Raw genomic sequence first — 17,451 nt, 5'->3', positions numbered from 1 at the left:
AACAGATCATTTCTTTTCAGAGGAACATTAATGTGGTTTAGAATGGCCTAGATCCTGGGCGATGAAATTATCTGTATACTACACCCCCTGTGACATGCAGTTTGCCTATATAACAAACCTGCACCTGTATCTCTGCAACTAAAATAAAAGTTAAAAAAAAAAAAAAAAGGAGTGGCCTAGTCGACTTCTGGTCACGAAGGAGGTAAAATTAAGTTTCCCAACACCTACAAATTTCACTGACTGAATTAACAAGGTGGCACGGCAGATTGCAAGTGGCATGTGCTTTGACATTGGGGACTTGGATTTGAATCCTGATGCTTCCATTACTGACTCTGTGACCTTGGGCAGCTTACATGACTTCTTTGAACCGAAGGTTCTTCAGCTGTGCAACAAGCAGAATAACACCTGTCCTGCCAGGTTGTTTGGTTGTAAGTAATGCACCTTGCTACAGTTCCTGGTTCAGAGTAGGTGCTCAGGATGTGAGGTTTCCTGCCACTCTATACAGACCGTTAGGAAGAATTAACTTTGTGAGCTTCCAAGGAGCTGCTTTCAGCTGTTAATTTTGTGTTACCTTTTCAGCTGGTCTTCCTTCTTCATTTCATTCATTCACTATTTGAACACTTACTATGTACCACATACTACTCTAGACATTGGATATATAACAGTGAATTAGACAAAGGTCCCTCTCTTCATGCAGCTTACATCCTGAATTAAATACATTATTTGAGTAAAATACAGTATATGAAATGGTAATAAGGAAAAACAAAAGAAAAAGGAAGAGGATGTACCGGGATAGAGTTGGTACTGCAATTTAAACTGGGCACAGTGGTTTGTGCCTATTATTCCAGATACTCAGGAGGGTGAGATGGGAGGATTGCTTGAGCTCAGAAATCTGAGGCCAGCCTGGGCAAAATAGTGAGAACCTGTCTCTAAAAACTAAATAAATGGCCGGGCGCGGTGGCTCACGCCTGTAATCCTAGCACTTTGGGAGGCTAAGGTGGGTGGATCGCCTGAGGTCAGGAGTTCAATACCAGCCTGGCCAACATGGTGAAACCCCGCCTCTACTAAAAACTACAAAAATTAGCCGGGCGTGGTGGCATGAGCCTGTAGTCCCAGCTACTCCGGAGGCTAAGGCAGAAGAATCACTTGAACCCAGGAGGCAGGGGTTGCAGTGAGCGGCAGTCACGTCACTACACTCCAGCCTGGGCGACAGAGCGAGACTCCGTCTCAAAAAAAAAAAAAAAAAAAAAATTAATAAGTAAATAGGCTGGTCGCAGTGGCTCACGCCTGTAATCCCAGCACTTTGGGAGACCGAGGCGAATGGATCACCTGAGGTCAGGAGTTCATAGACCAGCCTGGCCAACATGGTAAAACCCCGTCTCTACTGAAAATACAAACATTAGCCAGCCATGGTGGCAGGTGCCTGTAATCCCAGCTATTCAGAAGGGTGAGACATGAGAATCACTTGAACCTGGGAGACTGAGGTTGCAGTGAGTCAAGACTGTGCCACTGCACTCCATCCTAGTTGACAATGTGAGACTCTGTCTCAAAAATAAGTAAATAAATAAGTTGGGTGCAGCGGCTCATGTCTCTAATTCCAGCACTTTGGGAGTCTGAGGTAGGAGGATCACCTGAGCCAAGGAGTTCAAGACCAGCCTGGACAATATAGCGAGACCCTATGTCTACCAAAAAATTTTTTAAAAAGTCAGCCAGGTATGGTGGCACACACCTGTAGTCCCAGCTACTTGGGGGCCTGAGGTGGGAGGATCACTTGAGCCTGGGAGGTTGAGACTGGCTGAGGCATAATCACACCACAGCACTCCAGCCTGGACGACAGAGCAAGGCTCTATCTCTAAATAATTAAAAACTAAGGTGCTCAGGGAAGGCTGTACTGAGAAGGTGACATTTCAGCAAAGACCCAAAGGACATTAGGGCGTAGGCCATATGCTTATCTGGGGGAAGAATATTTTAGGCTGAGAAAGTAGCAAAGTGCAAAGGCTCTGAGGCCGGGGCATGCTTGGTGTATCTGAGGAACAGCAAGAAACCCAGTGCAGTGTTTACCACTATTGATTACAGATTTCTCTGTTGCTTCTCCACCCCCACTGCTTCACCTGACTAGTCTTAAAATACATATACATGTGAAGGCCGGGCACGGTGGCTCACGCCTGTAATCCCGGCACTTTGGGAGGCCAAGGTGGGTGGATCACGAGGTCAGGAGATCAAGACTATCCTGGCTAACACAGTGAAACCCCGTCTCCACTAAAAAATACAAAAAAACTAGCCAGGCGTGGTGGTGGGCGCCTGTAGTCCCAGCTACTTAGGAGGCTGAGGCAGGAGAATGGCATGAACCCAGGAGGCGGAACTCACAGTGAGCCGAGACTGCACCACTGCACTCCAGTCTGGGCGACAGAGTGAGACTCCATCTCAAAAATAATAATAATAATAATAAAATAAATAAATATATATACATGTGAAAAAAGAGAAAGAGAAAAAGAAAAAGACCAGTGTGGGTAGAAAGGAGTGAGTGAGAGAATCGGAGAGTGACAGAACTGTACAGAATTGGACAGGACCCTCCTGTAGGGCCTTGAATCCTGTGATGGCTTTGGCTTTTACATGATGTGAACTGGGAAGCGCTTGGAGGGTTTTGAACAGTAGGGAGACAAGATTTGCTTTATAGTTAGGCTCACTGGCTTCTGAGTTGAATACAGGGGTTGATGAAGTGAGGCCAATTGGGAAGTGATTATAGCAATCTATGTAAGAGATGATGGCTTGATAGAGAAGGCGAGGAAAAGATTCTGGATATATTTTGATGGTAGGGCCAACAGGATTTCCTGATAATTGGATGAAGGGGCTAGAGAATGAAAAGGGTCGGGGACTATAATTCAAGGTCCTTGGCCTGAGCAGCTAGAAGAATGTATTAGGTTGAACCAAATGAAATTACCAATATTTGATAGTTCTTAACCTTAAAAGGTAATTTCATATATTTCAACTTGATAGTTGTCATTGACTGAGATGGGGAAAAGTATGTGAGGAAGAGGTGAGGAGGTGGTATCAGAAATTTATTTTTGGACATGAGATGTCGCACAGGCAGCTATGTATATGCCTCTGAGTTCAGGGGTGTCTTAGTCTTTTTTCTGTTGCTATAACAGAAGAACACAGAGCACTCACAACCTAATCACCTCTTAAAAAAGAAAAGAGAGCTGGGTGCAGTGGCTCACATCTGTAATCCCAGCACTCTGGGAGGCTGAGGCAGGTGGATCACCTCAGGTGGGGAGTTTGAGACCAGTCTGACCAACATGGAGAAACCCTGCCTCTACTAAAAATACAAAATTAGCTGGGCGTGGTGGCACATGCCTGTAATCTCAGCTATTCGTGAGGCTGAGGCAGGAGAACTGCTTGAACCCAGGAGGCAGAGGTTTCTGTGAGCTGAGATTGAGATCGTGTCACTGCATTCCAGCCTGGGCAATAAAAGCAAAACTCCGTCTCAAAAAATAAATAAATAGTCACCGGGTGTGGTGGCTTACGCCTGTAATCCCAGCAGTTTGGGAGGCTGGGGCAGGTGGATCCCCTGAGGTCGGGAGTTCAAGATCAGCCTGACCAACATGGAAAAAACCCATCTCTACTAAAAATACAAAATTAGCCGGGTGTGGTGGCACATTGCTGTAATACCAGCTACTTGGGAGGCTGAGGCAGGAGAATCGCTTGAACCCGGGAAGCAGAGGTTGCGGTGAGCCGAGATTGCGCCATTGCACTCCAGCCTGGGCAACAAAAGTGAAATTCTGTCTCAAAAATAAATAAATAAATAAATAAATAATGAAAGAGAAGCCAGGCACGGTGGTTCACGCCTGCAATCCCAGCACTTTGGGAGGCCGAGGTGGGTGCATCACCTGAGGTCAGGAGTTTCAGACCAGCCTGGCCAACATGGTGAAACCTCGTCTCTACTAAAAATACACACAAAAAATTAGCCAGATGTGGTGGCGAATGTCTGTAATCCTAGCTACTCGGGAGGCTGAGGCAGGTGAATCACTTTAACCTGGGAGGTGGAGGTTGCAGTGAGCCGAGATGGCGCCATTGCACTCCAGCTTGGGCAACAAGAGCTAAATTCCCTCTCAAAAAAAAAAAAAAAAAAAAAAGAACAAAAGAGGTGAAACCTTTAAGATTCTGGGTGTCTGTCACCCAGGCTAGAGTGCAGTGACTCGCTCGATCATAGCTCGCTGCAGCCTCCAATTCCTGGGCTCAAGTGATCCTCCCACCTCAGCCTACCGAATAGCTGAGACTACTGGCATGCACCACCATGCCTGGCAAATTTTTAAAACATTTTTATAGAGACAAGAGTCTCACTATGTTGCCCAGTCTGGACTCAAACGATCCTTCTGCTTGGCCTCTCAAAGCACTGGGATTACACGCATGAGCCACTGCACCCAGCCAATGTTCCACCTCTAAATATCATCATGTTGGCAAATTTCAACATGAGTTTTAGAGGCGACATTCAAACAATAACATGGGGCAAGGGCCCATGTCAGGAATATACATTAGGGAGTCAAAGTATAGATGGCATTTAAAGCTTTGAGGTTGGGTAAAGTCACTTAGAGTATTACCTGTAGATAAAGAAGAGTAGATAGAGACCTGAGAACTGAGTCTGGGGCTTCCAGCATTTCCAGATCAGTGAGACGAGAAAGCAGTGAAGGAAAGACAGGAGGCTGCAACTGACAACATGCAGGCTCTGAACAGAGGAGCTGGCCCAAATGAGAGCTTTCAATGTAGGTGTGAATAATTTTCAGCCTTGCTTCCTCCTTGAAGCTTGGCATTGGGGAGTGTGTGTGTGTGTGTGTGTGTGTACAGAGGACCGGATAATACTTTATAGATGACTAGCTCATCAGAGGTTGCATCATCTCCTATTTGATCCTATTTGACCTAGGCAAAGGAAGTACAGTTGCTATCATCCTGTTTTATAGATGAGGAAACTGAGGCATAAAGGTTCAGTTACTTGCCCAAGTTATATATCAATCACAGGTAAATCCTAGGCTGGAAGGAGTCTTCTGTCTCTAAGTTCCGTGGGCTAACTGAATCACGCTGCATGCTCCTGAACTCTGACTGTTTCTCTGGGGACAAACTGTTACAAAGTTACATGCAGATAACTTGAAATGGGTTTTAAGCCTTTACTTCCACAGCAGCAAAGAAACTACTGACACGATTACCTTCTAGAAGGGCCTGGACCTGTGATCCCAAACGCCGAGAATGCCGTAGCTCAAAATGAACGACTTTCCCACTGAGAAGCAGCGAAATGGAACTGGGGGGCTTTCTACAGGGATTTTCACACTTGGTGGGGACAGGGATCAATTCACTTTGGTTCCAGAGCTGTTGGAGTTAACAGGTAACTTCAGAGACAGAGCAGCTTCTGGCCTGGGCTCTGCTACTCATTCCACCCAATAACCGGTTTCATCTTACTCCGTCTGAGTGTCTTGCTGAAAGCATTAGATTCTCTCCAAACTTGTTTTCTTGCCCTGGAGAAGCTGCTCCTGAGATCGGAGGCTTCGTGGCTCAAGCTTGGCCCTGCCCTGGGCAGAGATAAACAGGCCCTGAATACATTTCCCAGATTGCAACACTGGTGAGTCAGCCAGGGTCGGACAGCTGTTCCTCACAGGCACCCCCTGGCTGTACCTGATAAGGAAGACCGTCGCTCATTCCAGCGCAGGGTGGCTGTGTGTGCACCACATATAAACAGACACTCCCAGCCGCAGTGTTGTCTTAGAGGAAACGACAGACATTCTGAATGGCAGAAAACATTGGTGAGCTTAGCAAACTCACCTCTGCTCAAGGAGGGCTCCAGTTTCATAAGCCAAAATAAGTGAAACCAGGGCTGTCATTTGGCTCTGCTTTGGGACTGCTTTTTGAACCTACCTGGTCAAGGGTGGGCTCAGCTCTGGAAAGGAAAAGGAAGGATTAAAGTGGAGGGATGAGGAGGTCAGAAGAGGAGAGGTGGGTTTATGAAGGAACAAATGGCAAAATGCCCAGAGAGAAAAGGTGTCTCATAAAAATGTGAACATACCTTCACTGCAAAGAGAGGGAATCAATGCCACGGCATCTTCAAAAACAGGAAAAAAGGCCAGCACAGTGGCTCATGCCAATAATCCCAACATTTTGGGAGGCAGAGGTGGGAGGATCACTTGCTTAAGCCCAGGAATTTAAGAGCAGTCTGGGCAACACAGTGAGACTCTGTCTCTACAAAAAATTAAAAATAAAATAGCAGCCAGGTGTGGTGGCATAGCACGTGTAGTACCAGCTATGTGTAGAGGCTGGAACAGGAGGATCACTTGAGTCTGGGAGGTTGAGGCTGCAGCGAGCTATGATTGCACTACTGCATTCCAGCCCGGGCAACAGAGCGAGACCTTGTCTCAAAAGAAAAAAAAAAAAAAAGGAGAGGCCGGGTGCGGTGGCTCACGCCTGTAATCCCAGCACTTTGGGAGACTGAGGCAGACAGATCACCTAATGTCAGGAGTTTGAGAGCAGCCTGGCCAACATGGTGAAACCCTGTCTCTACTAAAAATGCAAAAATTAGCCCGGCGTGGTGGTGGCGCACCTCTAATCCCAGCTACTTGGGAGGCTGAGGCTGGAGAATCGCTTGAATCCAGGAGGCGGAGATTGCAGTGAGTGGAGATCATGCCATTGCACTCCAGCCTGGGCGACAACAGCGAACCTTCATCTCAAAAAAAGAAAAAAGAAAAAAAAATCCCCCCCCCCAAAATGAACAGACAGATCTTGAGACCAAAAAAATCCAAGAGTGGCTACTCCTTACATGATTTACATGAGTAAAAAATGGGGCAAATGGAGGATTGATATTAATAATTATATGGTAATACCACCATCACATTATACCTTGTAATCAACACTTCACATTACCTTTATGAAAGCCATTTATAGTTTACAAGGGGTTTTTACATTCATCTTTTCCATTTACTGCATCAACACATTTGAGTGGGTAAGACATTGTGAGCTACATTTTACAGATGAGAAAACTGAGGCTCAAGGAGGATACGTGAAATTAACTGAGATTTAAAAGCTGGGAAGGGGCAGGTTTGTCTTAAGTAACCCGTAGACCTAGATACTTACTAAAGACACAATAACTTGGCTGGGCATAGTGGCTTATGCCTGTAATCCCAGCACTTTGAGAGGCTGAGGCAGGAGGATTATTTGGGGTGAGGAGATCGAGATCAGCCTGGTCAACATGGTGAAACCCCATTTCTACTAAAAATACAAAAATTAGCCAGGCGTGGTGGCGTGTGCCTGTAGTCCCAGCTACTAGGGAGGCTGAGGCAGGAGAATCGCTTGAACCCAGGAGGTGAAGGTTGCAGTGAGCCAAGATCGTGCCACTGCACTCCAGCCTGAGTGACAGAGTGAGACTCTGTCTCAAAAATAAATAAATAAAACAAAGACACATTTTTTTTTTTTTTTGAGACAGAGTCTTGCTGTGTCATCCAGGGTGGAGTGCTGATCTGCAACCTGCACCTCCCAGGTTCAAGCGATTCTCCCCCCTCAGCCTCCAGAGTAGCTAGATTACAGGAGTGCATCACCACGTCCAGCTAATTTTTGTATTTTTAGTAGAGACAGGGTTTCACCATGTCGGCCAGGCTGGTCTCGAACTCCTGACCTCAGCTGATTTACCCACTTCGGCCTCCCAAAGTGCTGAGATTACAGGCATGAGCCACCATGTCCAGCCAAAAATAACCCTTCTTTTTTTTTTTTTTTTTTTTTTTTGAGACAGAGTCTTGCTCTGTCGCCCAGGCTAGAGTGCAGTGGGGCGATCTCAGCTCACTGCAAGCTCCACCTCCGGGGTTCACGCCATTCTCCTGCCTCAGCCTCCCGAGTAGCTGGGACTACAGGCGCTTACCACCATGCCCAGCTAATTTTTGTTTTGTATTTTTAGTAGAGATGGGGTTTCACCGTGTTAGGCAGGATGGTCTCTATCTCCTGACCTCATGATCCGCCTGCCTTGGCCTTCCAAAGTACTGGGATTACAGGTGTGAACCACTGCACCAGGCCTAAAAAAAAAAAACCCATCTTTAGGATGATTCCTTTATTAAAAAAAATTTTTTTTGGTAGAGATAGGGATCTTGCTATGTTGCCTAGGCTGGTCTCGAACTCTTGGCTTACAAGAAATCCTCCCATCTTGGCCTCCCAAAGTGCTGGGATTACAGGCATGAGCACAATGCCCAGCCAGATTCTTTTTCAGTGACTGCTCAGAGGGCTAAATCTCCATTGCATTTTTAAGTAGAGCAGCCCACCTTCTTCAGTATCATCTGCAACTAATTTCTCTAAACACCTCTTAGATTATTTTTTGCCTAGTAAGCATTGTTGAAGAGTAAAGCACCAGGGAAAATTTCTAGGCTCTACTCCATGTCCTTGTTTCCGAAGTGTCCCTTCCTTAACCTGTTCTGTCATAACCTAACCTGTTTCTGGACTCCACACTCTGGGTTCCAGAAACAACATCTTTGGGTCCTCTAAGCTTACCACTGTTGCTCTCAGGTTGGGGGAAACTTTGGGGGGCACTCAGACCTTCCCTTATTTGCATAGCACATTATGGGAGCAGTTAACTCACCTGGAATAGTCAGACATGTATTTTCAAAGTGGTGATGCCTGCCAGAATCTTAAAGGCAGTGGTTCTCAAACTTTGGCCTGATCAGAATCATCTGGGGAGCTTGTTAATGACTTGGATGTCCAAGCCCCACCCCAGACCTTCTGAGTCAGAATTCCCAGGGGTGGGGCCTGGACAGTTGTGAGCTTAACAAGCTCCGCAGGTGACTCTGATGAACACCAAAGCTTGAGAACCAGTTTTAGCATTGTCTTAATCAGATGAAAGACAGTGGGGAGTCATTTTAGGAGAGAAGGTAGCAGCAACAGAAGTGCCCAACAGAGAGCCCAAGAGGAGACACAGTCAGGAAGACAAATCTCTGCTCTGTCTTTATCTCCCTTGAACAAAGTGGTCAAATAAAGGAGGTTATAGGAAATCTCTTCGTTCAGGCCGGGTGTGGTGGCTCACGCCTGTAATCTTAGCACTTTGGGATGCCAACGAGGGTGGCTCACCCGAGGTCAGGAGATCGAGACCAGCCTGTCCAACATGGTGAAACCCCGTCTCTACTTAAAATACAAAAATTGGCTGGGTGTAGTGGCGGACGCCTGTAATCCCAGCTACTTGGGAGGCTGAGACAGGAGAATTGCTTGAACCTGGGAGGTAGAGGTTACAGAGAGTTGAGACCACGCCATTGCACTCCAGCCTAGGGGACAAGAGCGAGACTTCGTCTGAAAAAAGAAAAAGAAATCTCTTCATTCAGACGTGTCCTCCTTCTCTGTGTGGTTTTCTATGTACAATGAATTTATTTATTTTGAGATGGAGTCTCTGTCACCCAGGCTGGAGTGCAATGGTGTGGTCTTGGCTCACTGCAGCCTCCACCCCCCGAGTTCAAGTGATTCTCCCGCCTCAGCCTCCTAAGTAGCTGAGACTGCAGGCGCATGCCACCACAGCTGGCTAATTTTTGTATTTTTAGTAGAGATGGTGTTTCACTATGCTGGCCAGGCTGGTCTCAAACTCCTGACCTCGTGATCCACCCTGCCTCGGCCTCCCAAAGGGCTGGGATTACAGGCGTGAGCCACCGCAACCGGCCGTGCAATTTATTTTTTTTTTTTTTAAGGCTAGTCAAGTGAAGCAGTGGGCGTGTAGAAGGAACAAAGAAATCTGTAACTGGTTGTGATCAATTAGTTTTAAACACCACTGCACCCGGACCAGCAGCAATGTACAATTTGAAAGAACAATGCACTCCTTTCAGAAACAACTAAAATAGCCCACCTTTTTCAGAACATAAAGAGGTTATCAAGGGCTGGGGGGAAGGAGTTATTGCTTAATGTTTGGCATGGTGAACATGTTCTGGAAATGGGTAGTACGATGGTTGCATGACATTGTGAATGTATTTAATCCTATTGAATTATACCTTTAAATATGGTTAAAATGTTAAATTTTATGTTATGTATGTTTTACAATTTAAAAAAGCCTAGGTTTTTTGAGGCATGAAATGATAGCTGCAAAAGATGTTCAATCTTAGCTCATTGCTGCTGCCCCAGGTGTGTGTGCATAGGAGGTTATGTAAGGGAGGCTCAACTCACAACACATGATCTGACAAAGTACAAGTGTATATTCATGGGAACGAGGGAAAAGATAAAACTTTTGAAATGATAGTGAAAATCTGACATAAATATAGGCGATGCCTGGAACACTCTTCACTGGCCCTTTTGCCTGGTTGGCTCCTGGGTTCCATAACACTTCTTTTGGAGGACCTTATAGGGCAGCATCTTTCAAACTTCACTGTGCATAAGAATCACCTGGGGACCTTGTTAAAACTGCAAATTCTCATTCAGTAGATCTGAAGTGAAGCTCTAGCGGCATTTCTAACAAGTTCCCAGGTGATGCTGACACTATAGACCCACAGACTATACTGGGGGGCTGTGTAAATTTAGTCTTCCTATTCCTTTTTTTTTTTTTGGAGACAGAGTCTCACTCTGTCGCCCAGGCTGGACTGCAGTGGCACGATCTCGGCTCACTGTAACCTCTGCCTCCTGGGTTCAAGCGATTCTCCTGCCTCAGCCTTGCGAGTAGTTGGGACTACAGGCGCCCGCCACCACGCCCGGCTAATTTTTGTATTTTTAGTAGAAATGGGGTTTCACCACGTTGGCCAGGCTGGTCTTGAACTCCCGCTCTCAGGTGATCCTCCTGCCTCGGCATCCCAAAGTGCTGGGATTACAGGCGTGAGCCACTGCTCCCGGCTGAATTTAGTCTTTCTTAGTTCACCATTATATCCTCATGTCCAGCAAGGTGATTAGCACATAGGAGGTGCTTAATAAATATTTATTGAATGAATGAAGTATTTAAGATTGGTGTAGGAGTTGCCTCATGCTCTGTAGAATAAGGATAGTAGTACTAAATTATTTCTGACCTTACCACCTTGCTGTGTAAACTCTAATCTTTGAAATAGTGCCCGTAGACACGTGGATTGTGATGAACCCTGGTATTCAAGCCTGAAGAAGCCTTGCTGTGGTCTACAATCCTTGGAAACAAATTCTCTCCAGCCAAGGAGGGAGCGGAGTGCAAGGAACCTGCTGGTGTGGGAATTTCCAGATTTTGGTGCCAATTTGAGTAATTGCTACCTTGGCCTCCTCCAAATCAAAGAAATTAACAGCTTGTTAAACAGAGTGTGTGTGGAGGTTCGTTAACCTAAAATCCACGCATTTAATAATATTGCCATTATTTACTATTATCGTTTAGGATGATGATAACGACACTGGCAGTTGAGCGATGAAGTAGGTGGGGAAGTTGGGGGAGGGGACAGAGGGTGTGAGACAGCCGGAGAAAGAGGAACTACAACTCCCAGAATGCACCGGGAAAGCCCACGCCGCAGCGGCGCCCCACCCATCTCGGCGTCCAGGCCCGCCCCCTCCGATGACGTCACCACTGTGACGTCACGGCGCCCAGAGCGAGGCTGGGGTAGGGAGGCCGACTGAGCAGGAGTCGTCCGCTTGTAGTGGAGGCTGCTAGGAGCCGGTCAGAGGGTGAGTGGGAAACAGGCGAGCGAGCCAGAGCAGGCAGGAGGGAGCGTCGCGCGGCGCAGAGGAGCGCCGGGGCCGGGCCGCGGCGGAACCACAGCCAGAGAGGGGCTGCCCGAGCCGGGCGCCGCGGGGTCCCCACCCCCACCCGGCCGGACAGTGCCCGGTGTTCCCCCGTGCGGGGGGCGGCGGCGGCGGCTGACGGGACCGCCGGGACCGCGAGGGTGTTGCCACCTCCACCGAGGAGCCGGCGCGGCCGCGGGCTCCTCAGAGCCGGGGCCCGGGGCCCGTGACAGACGGGCCGAGGAAGGGAGAGAGGCGGCGGCGGGGAGGCGGCGGCGACACCATGTCATCTCCCAGTCCGGGCAAGAGGCGGATGGACACAGACGTGGTCAAGCTGTATCCTTCGTGGAGGGGAATTCGGGATGTGTGTGGGGGGCGGTGTGGGGATGCCCAGGGCACCCCCGAAACCACTGCAAAGGCCCTGGGGCACTCCAGGCCACTGTCCGAGACTCCCCTCCTCCCCCAGTGCCTACGGCGGCTCCTTGGCACCTCCCAGGGGCCGAGAGCCTTTTCAGCTCGCCTTTTTCCCGCAGCACCCCGAAATACGCGTTGCTGCTCGCTCTTCCTGTATCCCCACAGCCCGTGACTTTCCTTCGCGACGTTTGGACTCCCAGACGGCCTTATTTCTTTTTGCAGGACCAGTCGCCTCACTCTCTACCACCGAGCCCATCTTCAGGGTTTCTCTCTCCTGTGTGCTCGCTCTGGATTGAGGGACTCAAGGCAGAAATTCCCGAGAGGGAAGCCTTTCTCCCTTCCTTGAGATGCCCCCATTTCCTCCAACCACAATGCTGCTTGAACTGGGGTCATTCAAGCGACCTCTTTTATCGCTAATTCCTTTCTATATTAGGAAGAGAGTCGCCTGCTCAGGGCCCCCTCTTCTAAGAAAGAGCTCTGTGTGTTTTCAGTTAGTCCCTCCTGTTAAGCTTTCTGGTCCCCGGGAGAACCCTACTGTTTTCCTTTCCACTGACAAAGCCTGTCCCACCCATAGTTGTATGTGATGAAGACCCTTGGGCCCTCCAGCAAGCCACCCTCCATGTTGTGGGTATGACAGCCGGGGAAAGAGGAGCTCCTGGACAAAATAGTCCCTGGACTGGCCACTTGGGCAAAACTTCCTCTGTGAGGGTCAGCTTCTTGGGGGAATACTTGCCCTGATGTCGCCAAGTGACACCCTTTATTTTCTGCCCCCTCCCCCCAACTTTCTGCACTCTGGAGGCTGCAGTGGGAAAGCCATAACTGATAAGAGCCCTTCAGGCAGTGGTTTTGGTTGAAGTCCAGACTGATTATTTAAGGACCAGCTAGAGAAATTCGCGAAGGTTCCTGTGACAAATGGAGAATTTGTTTTTTGAAGGGTATAGAGGGTGGGGGGAGCCCAGAGTTCTGAACAGCTAGTCCTTGGGGAGGGGGGAATGTGGGGGCTTAGGGAGTGGTAGTGTGGAACACGGTTTAAAAGTCCTGTCTCCTGTTTCTCTCCCTTCTCCCCATCCCCCCACCGTTTCCCCCTGTTGCAGGGTTTTGTTTATATAACTCAAGTTGTTTGGCTAAATTCTTCAGGTGAATTCCTTTTTTCTTCCTTTTACTTGTTGCTGTTTTTGATTGTTTTACTTCTTTGTAGAGGTCAGTGATTATTGTCAAAAAATTCAGTTAGGGAATTTGCTGAAGTTTTAAAAAAGTAGTTTTTGCATATGGTTTGGCAATGGGGGATGGGAGGGAAGTTGTCTGGGCAAGATATTTTTTAAAAAATAATCTTTTCAGAAGTAAGGTGTTTTTCTCCTTGCTCAGGGAAAACTTGGCTAGAAATTAGGAGCAGTAGATAGACTTCTAAGTTTGTGGTTTGGAGTTTAGAATTTTTTGGGGGTGGGAGATTAGAGCGGAGCAACTAATAAAGTATAGCGTACCTAATATATGTTCAGGCACAAGTGAAATCAACTCTTTATGAGCTGTTTGTGGCTGTGATTGTTTTGTAAACGTGTGAATGATACCAGTAATGTTGGCTTTTCATAAGGCTGCAGGAAAACTTGTAACTGACTGTGTGTACATTTTAGACAAAGCAGTTTCAGGTTTTATTTTTGTTTAGAAACTAGGAAATGACATGGTGGCAGAATCTGATTTATTTTTATCTTGAATTGAGAGTTACTGTCACACCTAATGCGAATTTCTACCTAATGTTTAATTGGGATGGAGTGGGGAGATAGAATTCCAGCTGTTTGTGATCATTGTCAGAGTCTCAAATTATGTACATAGACATATTTTTAAAAGATTGAGGATAAAGAGGGGGGCCTAACTTGACCTGATGCCTTTTCCATACAGTGCCTTTTGTTCATTTAGTAGTTGTGGCATCTAGAATGATTACCGCATTTAGGAGTCGGGGTGTGGGGGGTGGAGAGGGAGAGGAAAACAGACAAAGAACAGCAGGGTGTCTTTTTTTTTCTCCCCCTAAGTGGCTTATTTCATAGCTTATTTTTAGTAGAAGATGAAGAAAGGCAAAGATGCATTGGCCTTCTGTTCTTTCCCCACCTTCCTTCCTTTCTGACAAAAGAAAGCAGAGGCGCTTTAAAATTGTAGATCTGAGATAGGAGGATAACAGTTTTAAGATTTAAAAGCCAGAGGTTATCTTTGTTTCGTGTTTATTTTCTGGTATAACGGAGTTTGGAAGTTAAAATGTTTCGGATTTCCTTTTGTGTGTGTTGTGTAGGTGAGAGATTTTGTGTCCTCCTTTCTCTGTTGAATTCACAGATCAGTAGGCCCAAATGGAGCCAACAATTTTTGAGTAAGGTATATTTAGCAGAAAATTTAAGGAAAAATTCCCCAACCCTGTCTACTAAAATGAGTACAATTGTGTGAAAAGGCTGGGGGTTGAGAAAGATGGTGGAGAGGAAGTAGGAAGAAAAGGTCTGAAGGAATGCACTTCTTGCCCCCCAGTGTCCCTTGATGATTTCTTTGGTGTGGGGAGTGATAGCTGGTTTCCTTGCAGTCTCCTGTTTCAGCCCATTTTTGGATGTCTCCTAGCGTAATTATACCACCACAATTTACAGCCTAGCAGGGAACCTATATAGTAGGAAAGTAGCAGTGTGGGGGTAGGGAGAGAAGAGGATGTGTAACTAATTGGCCGCTGCCTTCCACCACCTCGCTTGGTTCTTTTGGAGACACTGTCTCTGGTTGTTGTTTGGAGTCAGTGATATTTCTTTTGTGACGGGTTGGTAGGAGGAGAGCTGACTCCCAAGTTATGCAGGGAGTGAGTGTTTTGCACCAATGCACTTAATAATCTGCTGGGTGATTATGTTCTGAAACTCTGACTCATTCATTGTTTCTCTTCTGATCCTTTGCTCAGGGTTGTGCAAACCTCCCCAGGAGCCTAGAAACTGATTTACATGACTTTTGGATCCTTTAGGAATGTGTCCCAATAAAAAAACCTTGCAGTTAGCCCAGATCCTATGGAATGGTCTCGAATAGTGCAGCCATTTGTTTGCAAAGTCAGGTAGATTGGTGATCTGTGCTGCCCAGAGCCTGGCAACCTTTGAGGTTTCCACCTCCAACCAGCTGATTATTTAGATTGTCTGAGAGCTGGGGCTCTGGTGACCTTAAAGTGTGATTTGCCCTAAAGGAATATCGGTTTAAGTTCTCCCTGGTGGAGGAACAAACAGCTCAGATTACACGGGTTTCCTTGTTGGTGGGGGTTACTCGTCTCACCCTGTTGCACAGCCCTGGTGATCCTTTCATCTGTGAACCAGTGGCCCCTGCTGAAGGCTAGAGCTGCTTGTTTTGGAAAAGCGTATGCAGGCAAAAGGCCGCAGGCACCGCTCCTCAGCGCTCATTGGCCGCCCTGTTACTACCCGGAAAAGGAGGAGGGGAGGAGCTACCAAACAGCTGATGGAGTGTGTGACAAGAGAGTGTGTTTATATACAAAAGAGGTGGGGGCTGGGGAGGCCCTCTGAGTGGTGTTACAGGAACAAGTGTGTTTTCGAGGGGTAAAAAGAGGAGAGGAAAACCTGACCTGTTAGAGTACAAGAAACGTTTAGAAAAATTAAGGCTAAATCAGAAAAGTAGATCAGATAATAATGGGGACTGGCATATACCATATGTACAATTTTGTAACTTATAATACCAAGAGTTTTCAATGATTCTTCTTTTCAGAGGGAGTACAGTAATAAAGTAGGAAACACCCCTTTATTTATTTTTAATTTTGTAGAGACCGAGGTCTGACTAGGTTGCCAGGCTGGCCTCCCAACTTCTGGCCTCAAATCTTCCTCCTGCCTTGGCCTCCCAGAGTGCTGGAATTACAGGTGTGAGGCCAGTGCACCTGGCCCAGGGCATGCCACTTTAAATGCACTTAACTGACTCATTTACAGGGATTCCAAAGTATGGCAGAAATGTCAGCTTCCCTTAAAGCATCAAGAGTGATAGAAAGGGACAGCGTCTTACACTAAATCCATTAGCAGCCTGAGTTAATTTTACAGAATTGCTGGTGTCTGCTTTAGGGTTTCAGAGGCTTTCTGTAACAAATTCAAAACCTCAGATGTTGCTGAGTGTGATGGCTCACACCTGTAATCCCAGCATTTTGGGAGGCTGAGGCAGGAGGATCATCTAAGTGTAGGAGTTTGAGGGTCCAGTGAGCTAAGATCATGACACTGCACTCATGCCTGGACAACAGAGCAAGACTCTCTCAATTAAAAAAAAAAGCTGGCACGGTGGCTCATGCCTGCAATCCCAGCACTTTGGGAGGCCAAGGCAGGTAGATCACCTAAGGTCAGGAGTTCAAGACAAGCCTGGCCAACACGGCGAAAAGCTGTATGTACTTGTACCAAAAATATAAAAAATCAGCTAGGCGTGATGGTGCGGACTTGTAGTCCCAGCTCCTTGGGAGGCTGAGTCACGAGAATCACTTGAACCCGGGAGGCAGAGGTTGTGGTGAGCCGAAATTGCAACACTGCACTCCAACCTGGACAATAGAACAAGACTCTTATCTCAAAAAAAAAAAAAAAAAAAAGAAAAGAAAAATCCTCATATGTTTGGGTACCTGCTTTGGGTACCTGCTTTGTGCCAGCATGGTGCTGGGAGTTTAGTAGTGAAAAATTCAGCATGGGTGGTCATGGTGCTTATGCAATTAGTTAAAACTTTTTTTAGTTAGAGAGGACAGGCTGTGGTTAGGTCATTGGTGTGTGTAGTGCCTTTTTGAGTAACTTGCATTTACTCTTAGAGTGGACTTTTCAAGGAATAGAAAGATGAAAAAGTGAATTTTGTGTGTTAGGATGTATATGGGGATCTGTACACCTGTTTAAAAAATTACAAAACTAAAATATTAAAATATGTAGCCATTTGTCGTTGACTTAACTTTGGTATTTTGCTGTTAATCAGTAGTTATTCTATCCCTAAGTTAGTAGTCTTTGTTACTCTTTAATTTGTGTTCAGAGTGTAGACAATTCCGTAATCTTTTAACTAGTTCCAGTGTCAATTGGGAACCTGTGGTTTGCCTCTTTATTTCCTGTGGCCTCTGTTTTAGCGAGATGATGAGATGTAAGTTGGCACAGCTTTATGGTCTTCAAGCTAAAAGTTAAAGATTTGGCAACTCGCAGTGTTCTGAATTTGTCTTCCCTGCCTAGATTTTGGTGACAAATATAACATACTGATACTTATTTTGGTTAGGCAGGAACCTACATGAGTAAGCATTCACAGCTTCAGAACCTGATTCCTGCAGTGCAGTTCTAGTAAATTACACACAAGCATAAAAATTCAGCTTTTTGGGAAAAAAAGTATTTTGCAGATGTGACCCATAAAAGTCCCTCATTTGTGTACGTGTGTTAG

At 46.6% G+C, this 17,451-nt stretch overlaps 1 protein-coding gene across 5 annotated transcripts in view; it reads left to right on the top strand.

Moving 5' to 3' along the window:
• The first annotated feature begins 11,519 nt into the window (after positions 1-11,519).
• The window catches only part of UBE2H (ubiquitin conjugating enzyme E2 H), a 118,221-nt gene continuing 112,289 nt past the window's right edge, over positions 11,520-17,451 (top strand). For 2 of the 5 annotated variants that reach the window (XM_025378148.1, XM_025378147.1), the window contains exon 1: positions 11,520-11,988. In XM_025378148.1, coding sequence (XP_025233933.1) covers positions 11,936-11,988 — 53 coding nt within the window. In that variant the 5' untranslated portion in view covers positions 11,520-11,935. Of the gene's footprint in view, positions 11,989-13,153; positions 13,204-15,380; positions 15,525-17,451 lie in introns of those variants that run through there. The other 3 variants (XM_025378146.1, XM_025378151.1, XM_025378150.1) reach the window with 3 other exon arrangements.

Source organism: Theropithecus gelada, chromosome 3 (genome assembly GCF_003255815.1).
Source record: "Theropithecus gelada isolate Dixy chromosome 3, Tgel_1.0, whole genome shotgun sequence".
Classification (NCBI taxonomy): Eukaryota; Metazoa; Chordata; class Mammalia; order Primates; family Cercopithecidae; genus Theropithecus; species Theropithecus gelada.
This window is presented reverse-complemented; position numbering and strand designations above follow the sequence as displayed.